Raw genomic sequence first — 17,064 nt, forward strand, 5'->3', positions numbered from 1 at the left:
TGGTGGAGGTGGGCGGTGCTGCTGGGCTGCAGGGCTGGACTACAGCTTCATACACACACACACACATGCATGCACAGTGCTGCTGCTGCTGCTGCTGCACCAGTATGCAAACATCAAACCAATGCTTTTGGTGTGCTGGCTAATTCAAAACAGGCATGCATGCAAAGACAGACTGCATATCATTTTGTCGCAACAACAAAAAAAAACATGCAGCTACTCTCCATTGAAGGTCACAAAAAAAGTGTGATTATCATATATAAATGTATAATGCAATTATTATTAAGTGTGCACAAATGTGATAGTTAACATGTTATGATGAAAAGTGAAATTTGACTACATTTCAGTTCACTAGAAATTAATTAGGGCTTCCTCTTTCAACACTATCTAGGCTACAATCTCTATTAACATTATCTGAGTGGAAGAATACTGCAAGATAAATGAGGTGAAAGAGATAGGAAGGTTGGGTTGGTTGGGTGGGTGAGTGGTGGGGATATAAATATGTATATTTTTTGTTAATATTTTCCTGATTTGTGTGCCTTTAGGGCATTGTATGTGGGTTTATTTTTTATTTTTATTATTTATGTTTTGTTTGCTTGTCTCCTTTTTTTTTGCCTTTAGTTCCTAGTATTGTTTGTCTTTGTTGTTACATTATCTGAAATGAGGCATGATATAATACTACTGATATGCTTCCTAATAAAAATATTTGAAACGCTAAATGAGGTGAGCCCTACAGGCATGTGATAGTAGGTAATTTAGTGACACAGCAGGAGATTAAATAATAAATAAAAAGCAGACCTTGCTTTAGTATTGGGTGCCACACATACACACACAGTTGCCACTCCCAATAGTAAAATAAATATAGGAGATTAAAACAACCACTATAAACTCAGTCGTCAAGTCAAATAAATTTTATTCATATAGCCCAATATCACAAATTTACCTCAGGGGGCTTTTAACGGGGAAAAAATGGAAGAAACCTCAGGAAGAGCAAGTAGAGGAACAATTTTGAGTTACTTTTTTCAATTTACTTTTTGAGTCCCCATTGGATTATTACAGTGATCGCTATAAAAAAACAAAACATACATACATATTTAAATTCTTTAGCAATAGAACTGCAGTCAAAGTTTATCTTTCTTTTGTTATCGCTTAACTAAAATACATTGTCATGGGTGTAGCTATACAATATGAGACAGTTTCCATACTGTATGTGTAGGCTACCACAACCATTACTACAACAAAACTCTGCACTTACAGAGCTTTTATGTGGAATCTACTTTATGTATGTGGTGTTATATTTGTATTTATTCAGCTATTTATTTATTTATTTATTTATCCAATTCCATTTGCATAACCCATATCTCATTCCTCTTTGTCATTACATTTGTGCAATACTGTCACAGCAGCAGTAGCTCAGTCCATGGGGACTTGGCTTGGGAACCTGGACTGGTAGCTGGAGAGGTGTCAGTTCGCCAACTGGGCACTGCCGAGGTGCCCTTGAGCAAGGCACCAAACCTTTAAAACTGCTCCCTGAGCACTGTATAGTAGCTGCCCACTTCTACTAATATAGGATCGGTTAAATGCAGTAGCTAAATTTCACTGTCTGCTGTGCTCTGCTGCACAATGTGTGACAAAAAAATTGGATTTACTTACTTTTACACACAATCCTCATATTTATATGTATATAGTACTATATTTTATTTTATTAATGTCATCACTTTTATCATTACATTTTGTCATCATTGTCTTACTATCTTATTAATGTTATTCTATCTTATTATTGTAATTCTATCTTCTCTTATGCGACTAGTGCTTTCATTATTGAGCTGACCCATCCTCTCATCCTATACATTTCATTGTGCCGTTGACCCTGTGTTAACCTATATAACAAATAAAACTGAAACAGCTGACTTACTTCAGAGATGTCCAGCTAACTTGAAAGAGACAGTCACAATATAACTTCTGAATGTGTCTGTATAAGGCTACATCTTGGCAGATTTGCTGTCACTGGCCCAACTATCTATCCTCTATAACTGGGTCTAATATTAGCTTGTCCTTCAGTCACTCCTGTGACTATGTCCCAAAAGAGCATCCCACAGGATCAAATCTAATTGCACTGGTCTTCAGTGACTTTTAAACAGCACAGGCTACTTCCTGGTGTACAAGCAGTTCAATGCATTTCTGGGCTTCTGTCCCCAGATGGCAGAACATGAGGGTAGTCAAGTATGAGGCGTTTTGTTTTCTGCGGAATCACTCAACCACTGCAAATGTAGGTAATAGGAGTGGTAATGGGCCCGTTAGGTCAATGAATGTCAAGGAGACTCCCCTCGTTGGAATGTCCCATGTTCTCCTTAATCTTTGACCAAACCTGTCATATAATACCACCTGCCACACCTGTATTGGTCGAGGGAGTAACCAGATTGCATACAGTAACTCTTGAACAGTTAATATACAAGAGCAAACACATTTTGTAACTTTCACTGTATGATAACATGGCTTCATATCATGGCCCAAGCTTTGGAGAATACAAAATAGACAAAGATAAAAGAAAGAAACAGAGATTTGGTTGTTTTGTTGTTGATTGTGCTTGTCGTCTGTTTGTTTGTGAAATGCAGTAGTAATATGTCATTGCTCCCGAACTCATCCCAGTTCCTTTCTGTACTTTTTCAGGTGCAGTGCATCAGGCTGTGTGGGCAACGCAATTTAAATGCAAATTTTTCAGCCATGGACAAGGCCTCGAGGCTGCATCGATCCACAAAGCGAATATTTGTGCAGTGCCAAATACTGCCGGGCACTGAAATGTTTACATAAACCTTTACAGTATACTCCTGTAACTGTACCATGACAGTATGCATGTGCACATGGTGTGTCAGCACCAGCAAGTTATGTGAGATTTTGCATGATTTACAATGTTAAATCAGTGTAATCAGCTCATAAAAAGAAGCTATACAGAGGGTAATTATTTATATCAGACCTCAATTTGTTGGATGCTAATGTGAGCTATAAAATATTATAAATGTTTACAGCAATTGGATTTATCTTATCTATTCAATATCCACTCAATGTACTACTTTCGGGCATATTTAACGTGAGTCATGCTAAACAAAAACACTTTAATATCAGTATTAAAATATAATTACACAAAAAACTGTCCATATACAGTACCAACTGCATGACTATTATTATATGAAATATAAAATGTGAAATCAGCAATTTCCCACCATAAAGATAGATAGTAACAGAGCAGATACAAGCCAATAAGATTGAGCACTGGTGGCACCACTACTCTTAAATTATATTTAAGGAAAAAAAAAAAGAAGAAAGAGATTCCCAACTATAGTCCAAAGTCTATTTCGGACAGATTTTCATTTCAAATTGTGCCTCATAAATTCCAGTTTCAAACACATTAATGTTCGGATTTCAGAGATTCTGCATGAGCATGGCAATTTCAAATTAATCTACATTTATGCAATTAAAATATAATCTCTGCTACACTAATCCTTTTTCACAGCTATCCAACAACTGTAAAAAAAAAAAAAAAAAAAAAGAACTGCACCCATATCTCAAGGTCACAGATGGGTGAATTGAGCACAATACGAGGTGTGTACGCATGCCTGTGTGCACATTTGTGTGTATGTGCCTGTCTGTGCATGCATGTCTGAAATGTCTCCTAGCAGCATGGAATAGCTCCTCCCACCGGGTCTACGAAAAAGGTAATGCCCAAAGCAAGCATGCGTGGGTGGGTGGGTGTGTAACCTCTATTTCATCGCACCACCAATCAGATCATCACGTAAACACACACCTAATTAGGGAGTGTATGCTGCCTTTCTTTTCTTGCTTACTCCTTCACATATGACGTCTCACAGACACCACACAGCATTAATATGCCGACTGAAACTGGAGCCAGCTTTTGTCTGCAGGTCTTAACCTGAGCCATCTTTCATCCTTATACAGAGGCACAGCTTGTGGATCAAGTTTCGGCACAGTTTTCGTTCTACCGAGCAGCTCTTGGCGGACTTACAGTATCGTGGGTGCACAGGTAGCTAACACTCCCCTATGGATTTCCAAGTGGGTTCATAATGTAGCACTCAAGAGTGAGACACCCTCTGACACCAAACACAAGTCACAGTGGTGGCAACACACTGTCATTATGGACTATAAACAGTTGAGCCAGAAGAGGCTGTTCTACAGGCCTGTCTTATCTCCTGCTCCACCTTTGCACTGCCACAAAAGCAGGATGGATGTAATCGGTATGCAGTGCTATTGTTGAGATTACTGCGTTGCAATGCAACACAAAGGCTGCTGGGTAAACAGGTACCTTATGCATAACCTTCAACCTGAATTAAGTCAGACAAATGGGAAGCACTGGTGTCAGAGAGTGGAAACTTGAGTAAGAGAGAGACATGTTGTTTCTTTTAAGGTTCACGCGACTCAGTTAGCCGATCCCTCACTTCTAATAGGCCTGGACACTGAACACGACTACACCATGACCAGACATGGTGACAGATCTAAAAACACTCTTGTCATGAGCTATTTGGCAGTTATTCCTCTCCAGCGTGTTCAGACTGATTATTTGTGTATGTATTTTGCATGACATTTGAATGTCTCATGTGCATATTGTGAGTATTTTCTAGGTGTGTGTCTACAGAGGGCTGGCTTTTTGGGAGCTGATTAGTTCCAATATCCAAAACTGGTATGTCTTTTGGACTATTTAAAGAACTGATTTGCATTGTGTTATATGCATATTTATGAGAAGAAGAAAAGACTGACACAGCGTCTGTGAACGAGTTGAACGGCTTTGAATTAGAGAAATATGCACCGCCGTTGTGGACGCCTAAACCACGCTGAGGTTATTACTATTGTTAAGCTATTCCAATTCAATATGAAATTTCAATAGTTGACAATTACATATTGTGCAGTTCTTGTGATAAATTGCTCGCATTAATGAACCCTGCACTGGAGGGCTTGCAGGCACTGTTAAGTAGCCTCCCTTATTAAAAAAGGAGAAAGAGAGAGAGAGAGAGAGGAGGTATTGAAAATTGCTTTAATAAAAGATGGGGGAAAAAGACAAGGGGATTAGTATAGACAATAATTTGTAATAAGGTAACCAGAGATATTAGTTGTGTATTTTATATCATTGTTCTGTCCTATAAAGACAATGATAACTTTAACTTCACTGAAACTTTATTGAAAACAGTAACTCCTGTGTATTGGCTACATGAAGCAACTATAAAACAGTCACAGAAAACTGCCGGTGCCCTCTGACCTTTTCGACTACATGTCCATTTGTTATTGTAATTGATTAAGCAATATATTGACAAAATGCTGGTCCCATCTGCCAGGACAGTGTTCCATTTCTAAAGCATCATATTCTCCTTGTATATCATGAATCCCCAAAGGGGAAACATTTGGCTCATTGATTTATAACTTGAATCAATGTAAAGCCATTCAATTTCCACCCAACAAAGTGGCACGAGAGTTTGGTGATCTGATACAGCAGAGTAATGCGGGATTGGTGTATTTACATTTTGTAGTTTAAGTTAATCTACCAACGTGGGATGACGTTAAAAGAGAAATGTGCTGGTATGAACAGCAAGAGGAGTCCCAGACACACTGAGCAAAGATGGTTATTTCCAACATGCCTCCTCCTGCCTTTAAAACTGCAGATATGTGCATTTACTGGTCTGATTGCAAGCTTGTGTTAACTGAGATTTATATGTGTGTACAGGTGTATCCTGTCATTCCACCTAGCCAAGAGCTAAGGGCTAAAAACAACATCCAGTTATCATCAAGTAACTTGCATCCACCCTTTCTTGCCTTTGTTCTACATCCATAAATCAAGGTACAACAGTATAAGCACAACAGTTTGCAAAACAGTTTATATAAAACTTAAAATTTTGGCGAGGAAAAACTGACACGGCCATTTTCAAAAGTTTGCCGTGTTATGATTTGAGCATATTTTTTATACTAAAAGCAGTACCTCTGAGGGTTTCTAGACAATATTTGTCATTGTTTTGTGTTGTTAATTGATTCCCAATAATAAATATATACATACATTTGCATAAAGCAAGCCCACTCCCATGATGATAAGAGTATTAAATACTCAAAACAAACGAATCTCCCTTTAAGAGACATTTACATTACATTTTTTAATAGCAATTAACTATGGACAATCCTGCGATTAATTGCGATTCAATATTTCAATTGATTGACAGCCTTAATTAAAACCATTCAGATTTGATGTTATCTCGGATTCAGATTTTAAAACTTATCAGATGACCAATGAGAGCACAACTTACTTCACATTGGCAGCTGAGCCTTCTGAAAATGTCTGTCTTGTCAGTGGCACTCAGTGAAAAACCATTAGGCCAGAAATCTATCATTTGCCCTTACACAGCAATTTTGTTAAAATGCTTTTAAGGTTAGGGATATGATTATGAATAAGATATAAGTGACAAATTGATTACATTGTGTTGATGTCTAGAGGTGGAGATCTATTCAGACATTCTTGGCATTTCCTACAGGAACCAGCTGGTGTTTGGACCCAACCTAACAGTCACTGCTGAGCATTGTCTTCTATCTTTACTTTATTCATATAACCTCATTAACATTGATGTACGCTGACATCAAGCAGACGTTTGACCTGCACTTTCATTGGATGTGACAAGTCCTGCAGTCTTCGATGACACATCCCCTGTCGACTCAGCAGCAGCTACCAGCTTTTCCTTTCACATTATGCATTCAGTCCAGCAAATGTGTATTCAAGGCTACAATTAGGACTGGCACACTGCGAAGAGGCAAGTAATTTAGTTTTGATACATTTTTATGCAGCTCTTTCAGGGCATGCATGACTGACAGCAGAGACTCCCTATCTCCCCAATTCAATTCAGTCATGTTATTGAAATGAATGATTTTAAATCATAAATAGAATTGCCAAAGCTGTATTCATCGAAACTTACCAAATGAACTGTTTATTCATTCAAACCAAATGCTAAATATTCTATATGTGAACCTGTGCTATACCATCAGTTTCTAACCATACTTATATAATAATATTATCTGATCTGAAAAAATACTAGGGTGGAGTCAGGTAAAATGGGCCGGATAAGGTTAGTTGACATGTAAGAATAGTTTTGATTGGTCTGAGGTTGCTTATATTGGCAGGGCATAGAGTTACATGAAGCATGTCAGAGAACTGATATGGTAATTGTCATAGCATAGTAATTAACATAGCAAATGCCACTCATCAGTAATAGGATGATAAAGCAATTATAAGTAAGTGTACAAGCAAAGCAAAGGTTTGGACATGCTCTATCAAATAAAAAAAGTTGAAATTGAAAAAATGTCATTTTAGGTACTGACCCATTTTAGCTTACCAATGTCAGCTAAATTGTGCCATTGTTTTTCAGCTAAAATGGGCCACATACACACACACTTTTACACAGAAGTTACACAGAGGTGGCAAAACAGGTTCATAGGTCTAGATGTGTATCCAAACAAAATCTTGATAATCTTTTTTATTAAATTATGCATTGCAGACAGTGTTTGAGGGGAACACAGGACAAGACTTAACAAGACCTGACTGAGATGTTAAGACCTACAGGAAATGTTAATGCTTTTTGGTGTTTTGTTTGTCGAAGATGTTATTATTTTTCTCCGGGCGCTTTACGGCACATGATCAGTTATTTTCTTTTGCATTACTCAATGAAATAGCCTACTTGCTCAACTTTTTAATTGCATGAAATGTATTTATGGTGTTGTTACTTTATGGCACACCAAAGACAATAGTTAGTGTTTATTTACAGTTAAAATTAAAATGATTTCAGCTGAAATTACTGTGTTGCATGCCCTCTTTTAATATTGGCCCATTTTACCTGAACAGCTGGCCCATTTTACCTGACTCGTACCTTTACAAATACTATGAAATTTAATAATTGTATAAGGGCCCTTTATATCACCACCTTTGTCTTGCAGTTTGTGTGTGAGTCAGTTTGTTCACCCTTTTCTTTCTGATTTCAGTTTGTAGTCAACAGATTGGATTGTTATAAACTCGGAAAAAAAAGTTTGGACATTTTAGTTTAGTGGATTATTTCTCTGTTGTTACAATGCTAATTAGCATTGTACTTTTTTCATCGTTGGAAAGCCTGTTATTTACCTTCACAATGATGTCCAACTTGTAAGGATCATGAATTTGTGGGATGAGCAGCACAGCTGATTATGTGGGTAGGGCCCAAGTAAAATTTGCCAAAATTCTCTGCCAGTGCTTAACAGTGTATTCTCCTGCTATGCTGATTGTTGCACCGATGGAGTAACAGCTTTTGGTGGGGGCAGTGTCATGGTGTGGGGCGGCATCTCCCTCACTGGCAAAACAAGGCTTGTCATCATTGAAGGCCATCTCAATGCAGTGAGATATCGGGATGAGATTCTGCAGCCAGTGGCGATTCCATATCTCCACAATCTGGGACCTAACTTCATCCTCCAAGATGACAACGCTCGCCCCCACAGATGCTTTAGTTATTAATGTATGCCTTTTTATTAAATTCACTGAAAGACAAGTTGTTACGTTGGTTTGTGTCTTGTTTTAACAGAAACTGCCACCACAATACCAAGAGGAGAATACACTGTTTACCATTGGCAGAGCATTTTGGCACATTTTTCTTGGGCGCTACCTACATATTCAGCTGTGTTGCTCATCCCACAAATTTATGATCCTTACAAGTTGGACATCATTGTGAAGGTAAATAAACAGGCTTTCCAACGATGTAAAATACAATGCCAATTAGCATTGTAACAACAGAGAAATAATCCACCAAACACAAATTTCAAAACTTTTTTTTCTGAGTTTAGATCAATATGCTTTTAGGGAACATTTAGTGGTTGTTTGCCTTTTTGATGATGACCAATTTAAGTTTTTGCCAACCTATATAGTATTTAGCTCTCATGTATGGCTGTGTTGAATGTCATGCAGCTAATTGATTAAATAAAATAAAAAGGACATTTGATGTTGTGCTAAACTCACACAGTCATGTCACGCATCCCCAGCAGCAGCAGCAGCAGCAGCAGCGGTGTGACGGTGGGACGCAGCCGGGTGAGAGCTGCATGGGGCGGGGTGATGTAGGACGTGTTGCCCCTCCCTACTGTCTGTTTGCACGGACTGTTTGGTGAAACACGGAACTGCTGTTTGCGCTGCTGCCTCCATCTCTCTGCAGACACAAGACGAAACGAAGATTATCATATTGGACTGACTGTTGTCATTATAACGTGAGTAACCCCGAGTAACCCTGAGTAACCGTTTCTTCATGAAGCTGTGTGTGTAACCGTGGCAACAACACCTCTCTCTGAGCTAATAGACGTTTATGGTAATGCTAACTGTTAGCTTGCTGCTAGCTAGCGTTAGCTGCAGTACGAAACACTCATCGGACTCCACAGCTAAGCATGTCTTTATTGATAGTAACCAAGTGATACGAACATTAGGACAGGTGTTGAAAACATTATATGACTGGTTAGCTGACAGCTAACTGTTATATATTAATGTTGTCAAAGAGGTGAACTGAGGGCTAAAAACAAAACATTGAGGTGCTTGGGGTCAATCATGGAAACAACTTTGAGTGGGTTCGTATTTCTGCTCTGATAATGTCAAATACAATACTAATATGTCCATAAACATTATGTTTTGACCTTGTGTTGTAATGTTAGATGGTTTAGTTAGCTGTGTGCTCTGTTAAATGTGGATGTCAAAGACTCACAGGTGGGGATCACATCATGTCAACACCTCATGAAACATGTTTTTTTGCTGCTGCCTTTTATCAAACCAGATAATGATCTTATACTGCACTAGAGCTTTTACTCTTGTGTGTTATACTCTATTTTAGCTTCTATCCTAGCTTTTATCTTTAGCTTGTTTTCCTTTTTTTAATCTTTAATGTTTTTATAACTGTTTTAATTATGTCTTAATGCTCTTTTGCACTTTGTGGCAATGTTCTTGAATGTTTGTGTAAAGCACTTTGAATTGCCCTGTTGCTGAAATGTGCTATACAAAGAAAGCTGCCTTGCCTTTCCTCAGGTGGTCATCAGAATCAGAATCAGAATCAGAATCAGAATCTGAATCTGAATCTGAATCTGAATCAGAATGGTGTTTGTTGCCAGGTGTAAGAGGTATACACTAGGAATTTGCTTTGGTTATGTTGGTGCAAGTCAAACAGTATAATAACAAAAGAATAGATAAAAACGTTAGAATAAAATAAGAATTAAAATTTGTTTTAAATTCTACCAATATACAAAATAAGCTATAAACAAAAATAAAAATAAACATGATATAAACATCTGACAAGGTCTCTGTTAGGGTTAGTTAGTTATATAGATGCCATGCTAGTGTTGTGCTGCTGAAAATAAACTTTTCCTCCCTTGGGTGTCTCATTGGGGTCCAAACTATGTTGCCAGGTCTGTTCATGCCACACAATAATCCACAATAATCATGTTGGATTACCAATTTTTTGTCACTTTTGATTTGTACCCTTTTTTATCCAATTCACCTGCAGTTCACACAGTCTTAACAGTTGTGTTTATACACTTGATATTCCCAATTGGGCATTGAGAAATGGCGAGTCACCACACTGTCAAAATGGCCCAACCTTTGAGTATTATTAGATGTTGCCTGTCTTTCAAGTGTATTCGGTTTTATTCTGATAAATCTTCTGGTAATAATCCCAAACATTGATTGGTGATTTATATGTGTAAGAAGTTACAAACAGTCCCTTTTTAAATGAATGAATTAGAGGTCCAGTGTGTAGGATCTGGCAGTATCTAGCGGTGAGGTGAGGAGATTGCAACCAACTGAATCCTCTCCTTGTTCGTTCTGGGCTACTATAGAAACATGGCGGTGCAACATGGCGGACCCTCCCGCTCACTATTTAGATATAAACGACTCATTCTGAGGTAACGAAAACCCTACGATTCTTGTTATCAGGCGATTATACACTAAAGAAAACATACTTATTAATATTATATTCCATTTCTGCCAATAGTTCCCCCTAATTGTTACACACTGGTCCTTTAATTCATAAGAAAGTTGTTATAATAAGTCCCGAGCGAGTCACAGACCTGCCTAAAGATCTATGCAATCTGAAAGTTTCCAAATTAAGAAGGTAGACATGCAAACTTCTCTTCATCTGTGTTCCTTGTACTCCTGACAATAACCCCCTCTCTCTGTTTTTATTTACCGCTCGGAGGCAGAAAAAATATCCCTGAGCAACCGAGGAACTGCAAAGATTTTAGCGTCTTGGAGAGGGAGGAAGGCATCACTAGTTGCAACTGAGGGCATGAAACATTATTTTTAGTGCCTCAGGCTGTTGATGTGACACTGCCCTCTCCTCTTCTGTCCCTTTTTTGTTTTTATAGGATGTGATCGTCCAAGTACAGAGTAGTGTTCACACAACATAAATACTTATGTTTCTCTTGTGGGCATTTCAACATATCACTGTCAGGTGGTGGACAATGTGGATCGCCAAGAGCGATATTGATTTACCAGGTCCCAGGTCAGTTTCAGGTCCCAGTGTACCTTGACACCGGATTTAAAGGGATGAATGTGATTCGGCATTGTGCTGTGGGACTGGCTGGACTGAATGGTTTTAAAATAAGTAAAACTAATGTCTTGGCTCACTGTGAAATGATACAACTAGAGACATATGCTGAACAAGCTTCCATGCTTTATTCTAACAGGTAGGCAGGATTGGATGTAAATATAGTCTTACTTGGCTGGGGTTTGATGTTGGAGTTAATATTTGTAGTGTTCAGCAGCGATCTGATAAATTTTGGACCATAATTTATCATCAGTGGTGGAATGTAATGATGTGCATTCACTCAAGAACTGTACTTAAATACAATTTTGAGGTACTTATACTTTATTTGAGTATTGCCATTTTATGCAACTTAATACTTTTACTCCACTACATTTTGGAGGCAAATATTGTACTTTTTACTCTACCACATTTATTTGATAACTTTAGTTACTAGTTACTTTGCAGATTTAAATTATCAATACAAAATATATATCAACTTATAAAGTATGATGTATTATTATAGGTTAAGCTACCCAGCAATATATTATGTAAGAAAAGCTACAAACTGCAACATTAAAGTGATGCTCACACATTAATGCATCAATAATTATAATCCAGTAATATAATATATATTATTCTGAAATGGGTCATTCTGCATTATGTGTACTTACTACTTTTGATATTAAGTATATTTTGATGATGATACTTTTTTACTTTTACTTAAGTAATATTTTGAATGCAGGACTTTTTACTTGAAACAGAGTAGTTTTACATTGTGGTATTGTTACTTTTACTCAAGTAAAATATCTGCTACGCTATGTTGATAACAATGATTAAAAAACTATCAAGAGTGAAAGACCCTGACATCTACAAGTCATTATATAAAATGTTGGATTGTGTCATATAAATTTGGGCAAACTGTTATAATGTTGTACCTTGCTTTAAGGATGTAGAACAAAGGCAAGAAAGGTTGGATACAAGTGACTTGATGATAACTGGATGCTGTTTTTCGGGCATATCTCTCAGAAGGAGCTTGATTGTCCATTGCAGTGTGTGTTCCTGCATTTGTACGTTTTTGAATGCAAGGTACTCAAAAGAGATGTCTCCACCAAAGGTAGTGAGTTACCACATTTTAATAACAAGGTCCTCTTCAGTACTCTATGAAGATGGATAGTCAAATAAGGGAGTTGTAGTTGTAGTGTGGCTCACTGCTTTTCATTCAATAGCCGTCATATTCCCAGTGTCCCCTTCTTGTCCAAAAAGTTCTAACAGGTTGATGAGAAAAAAAAGCGCGCATTAGTGTGTCTCAGCTGTAAAAAATCTATTTTCTGTACAAGCGCCAAGCCCCAACTGGGGATTTCACAGATCATGGGTACCTCTCACTTTGAAAATAATTAATTTCAGCTCAGTTGACATATTTCAAAGACCCAGGAAGACATTAATTATACGAGCCTAAATGGGCGGCCCTCAGCTGGAAGCTTGGAGTGGAACAGACAAAGACAAACACTTCTGTGTTGCTGTTGTTGTTTGTCCCTCTGCCTCTTGTATATTTAAGCTTGTCTGGCATATATGTGTTTGTTTGTGGCAGAGAGTAAAAACTCTTTCCAGTTGAACATAAAACCTCTACATACATTTCAAACAGATCTGATATGGGGTGGGCATCAAGTAATTCTGTCAGGAGGTCAGAAATGATTCAGAAATGATGGCCTCAATTCTCATCATTTGATGTTGTTATTTAAAGATATGGTCAATGGTTCATGTTGTTTGGTACTTACAGTATCTGGTAGATATCATCCAAAATTGGGAGTGTATCCCTTTAGTCAAATAAGCACACAATACAAGTGCTTAAAGATTTGTTTTTTGTACCATTGACTTCCAATCAAGTTGTTCTGTTGCACTGAATAGGTTTTTCATCTCAATGATGTCAATAATATCATTGGCACCAGTCTTTTAGCATCATTCTCCAGCTCCATAAAATGCTGTGCATGCACGCTTGCTGTTCCCCTCCCATTCCCAATAGTCATGGGCTGCCGAACACTCCAATTAGCATATGCCATTTCTGTCTTTCTACTGAATCGCTTTGACAATCGGTGTCTGAATAGTTAATAGGATATCGACAGGTGGCAGCTTCAGGCCTCAGTGGGGTGAACTCCTCCGTCCCATCCTTTTGTGTGCACACACGGGAGTATACAGATACACACCAGTAGCCCCTTGCTTAATTATTAATCATCTTTTCATGACACAGATGAATGAAGCAACGGTCTGGTTGAAAATGAAGTTCTGGAGCTTAGCTGCACTGGTAGCAATTAGTTTTATCCTCACTTTCTGTTGTTTATTAATTGAGGTGTGTGAGGATTGCAGGATATTTATGCACTGACTGTTGAAGGTACAGTTTTGCCTGCAGTGCAGCATGAAGACAGATCCCACGAGTGCACGGCTATTGTTCTAAGCTTTGCCTCTTGAGATGAGTGTTAATTAGTTTTTTGGTCAAATTCTCCAAAACCTTTCCTAAGACTTCTATGGCTTATGACTAAAGAAGGAAGGAAAGACGTGTGCACGCTTCTACGTGACATTCAGTTGTGTAGTTTGAAACATTTTTATCCCTTTTATTTGTCAGTATTTGTAGTGACAGAAAAAGATCTTTGCCAGGTATTATTACTTTTTGGCTGGACCGCAGAGGGCCAGCCCTACAAATGCAAAAGTCTGTCACTGAGTGAGTGACTGAAGAAGTTACACGATTGATCGGCTGAGTGTTGGAGGCTGAGTGTTGGAGTTTTCCTCATTGGCCGTTGCTCTTTCAAAATGAAAAGGCGGGGAACAGTCCTTCATGCAAATGAGCCCTCCCAGCGCGACGCGTCCGGCTCACGAAACTAGGACCAAGCTGTCAATCTAGGCGATCTAGTTCTAAAATGAAACAAGATTCGGCAGTGGCATAGCCTATTTTTTGCTTAAAATGTTAATTTTAGTGGATTGTTTAGATAGAATAACCGAAAGTTTATGAGCAGGCCGTCATGTTGTTTCATGTTTGAAACGGCGAGCAGAAAACCAGGGACCATTCACAAGCATTTCACGATAGGTTACGTCACCACTTGAACGGCCAGTTGAGTGGAGCAGTGCATCCATTTGTGTCCTCGCCGCACCTGGTGGACATGTACCGCTGGATTTAACATTGTAGACATGACCACTGACAGACTGACAGACTGACCATACACAGCCAAGCCATATACTCGGTCTTGTTTTCTGTCATCACATGCTGAACAAAATTTCCTAAAACAAAACAATTGTTGTACAGGACAGTCAAAAGAGTATCAGCTGTTTCACCACACCTTTACTCTTTTCTCTCTGCAGGATGTTCCACTTGCGGGCGTTGTCCGCGGTTTCAGTGGGGCTAGCGCAGTTGTCCCGGCGCTACCACAGCGGGGCGGTGCGAGGGTCTGGCAGGAGGAGGCTGATGCTTGCAGCCCTGGCTGGGGTGACTGGTGCGACTGCTAGTGCTGGGCTGCTCTGGAAAACGTAAGTCTGGGTCCAGTAATACACCTGTTCGCTTATATGTTGTACTGGGAAAATGATTACAGCCTTCTGATACTTAAATTGAACACAATTTAAAAATACTTTATTTGTTCCTCAAGGGGCAATTCAAGGCGAGCTGGTTTTGTGCATTTGGAGCTAGTCATGGTTAGACGTTGCGTCTGGGGTATGTGAAATAGTGATACTCGTTACCCAGAAAGGTTGGAAGGAGATATACGTTTCTAAAACGTTACGTTTCTACGTATAAACATGTGGAGCAAACATTAGCGGAGTGCGTTAGCACATCATTAATGTTAACTAGCACTACGCTAGCTTCTGAAGGTATACTGAATGTATACACATGCTGCTTTTACTGTTTAAGGAGGTAACAGTGAATAAAGACCTATCCGGCTTTACAGGAACAGTGTTGTTCATTAATTTCATTGTCTTCTGTCTCGATCGCCAGGTGATGTAGTGGTTCAATTTTACACTGTGATCTGCCGGCTTTAGCTTTTATCTTAATCTTTTTAACCTGTTTTCGCTGCTGAGTCAGTTTGACATCCTGATTTATCCTCCAAATGCATATTGTAGATCCTTCTGTCTGCTTCTCTCTGTAATCGCTTTTTTCGATTTTTGAAAAATTAGCTAGCTATTTCTGCAGGGAGTGCAGTTAGTAACAGTGTGGTCTCTATCGCAGCTTTGACAGCTTGATGGAGTAGCAGCAAGGGGCGGGGCTTAGCGAAGGGTCATTTGCTTCTCTTCACACCATGACTTGCAAGCTTCTCTATCTGGCATGGTCCCCATTAAATGAACACTCCTTGATCTACATTAAGTAAACTAGGATTTGCTTGCGGTGCAGTATTTAGCAGCAGTACAGTTTTTTGAGCACATGCCAAATTCGATTCCCCGGCATCACACAACTGTTAGGGAAACCACCCCACAAAGTTGCTTACCTGCATTTCTGTTGACACGCCAAGCCACCTCCTCAAGAGTGGTCACACATTTGTATATGGCTATCCATTACTAAGCAGGCTGGTGTTTAGTTAAGGCAAAACAGTGGAGAGGGTGTTTATGTGAGAGCTCTATTGGGACAGAATGACTGTGCTGCAGGAGGCAGAGTGATGGATGGCGCCTCAGGGCATTTGAGACTGATGGGACGAGACTGTTCCAGGCCTTCACCCCGGGCTTCATTCTCCTGGTGTCTCGTTAAACTGAATTATTCAGCCTACCCTAGACAGACCCTGCTATTTATTATTATTATTCCAATTTCCAATTTAGTCAGCTAAACTCTACTTTCTCGATTCTACTTGGTACCGGGGCAACAAAAAAAAGAGATACTGCAATACTTAACCTTCTTTATAAATGACATTCAAATGTCACTCAGGTGTTAATGTGTTTCTAATCTGTTTCTTTGTTTGGAAACTAGAGCATATGCAGAGGCAGGGCCTTCTGTTCGACACTCTGAGCAACCAGCCGGAGAGGAGCCTCATTTCGTGAGGGATGCCGATTCTGAGGCAGAGTCTGAGAAATCGGTGGAGGCCAGCAGCGGAGACGAAGAAGCAAATGAAGGTGGTGAGGGGGGGAAGAAGAAGAAGCCACGCTCCGGATTCCGTGACCGCAAGGTAATCAATAAACAATAAACATTCAGTAGGTCTGATATTTAATTCACCTCTAGAATGGTGTTTTGAAAGCCCTCCAAATCAATGTCCAATATGCAAACGCAGGTATATTTCTGACAGAATATTTTACGGAGACATACAGTGGTAATCAGCGTGAATTGCTGCTGTCATAAACAACAGGAAGGCACCAGCTGTACGATTTTATTGCTGTTAATTAGACAGCAGATGACAAAGGACATGAAGAAGAAGAATAAAGGGTCTACGATAGCCAAATAAGCACAGCTCTGCATATCACCATTGGAGAACCAGGGGAGAAGGAAAGTGCAAGACCTTTGAAGGTTCAATGCAATAATAAAAAATGTGCCTCAGCAGCAGTCATAGTC

General features: G+C 39.1%; 1 protein-coding gene across 9 annotated transcripts in view; it reads left to right on the forward strand.

The window, feature by feature from the left end:
• The first annotated feature begins 9,106 nt into the window (after positions 1-9,106).
• The window catches only part of micu1 (mitochondrial calcium uptake 1), a 38,952-nt gene continuing 30,994 nt past the window's right edge, over positions 9,107-17,064 (forward strand). For 5 of the 9 annotated variants that reach the window (XM_074646474.1, XM_074646477.1, XM_074646475.1 and 2 more), the window contains exons 1-3: positions 9,481-9,499; positions 14,904-15,068; positions 16,489-16,684. In XM_074646474.1, coding sequence (XP_074502575.1) covers positions 14,905-15,068; positions 16,489-16,684 — 360 coding nt within the window. In that variant the 5' untranslated portion in view covers positions 9,481-9,499; position 14,904. Of the gene's footprint in view, positions 9,259-9,480; positions 9,500-14,903; positions 15,069-16,488; positions 16,685-17,064 lie in introns of those variants that run through there. The other 4 variants (XM_074646481.1, XM_074646482.1, XM_074646483.1 and 1 more) reach the window with 3 other exon arrangements.

This window comes from Sebastes fasciatus, chromosome 9, assembly GCF_043250625.1.
Source record: "Sebastes fasciatus isolate fSebFas1 chromosome 9, fSebFas1.pri, whole genome shotgun sequence".
Classification (NCBI taxonomy): domain Eukaryota; kingdom Metazoa; phylum Chordata; class Actinopteri; order Perciformes; family Sebastidae; genus Sebastes; species Sebastes fasciatus.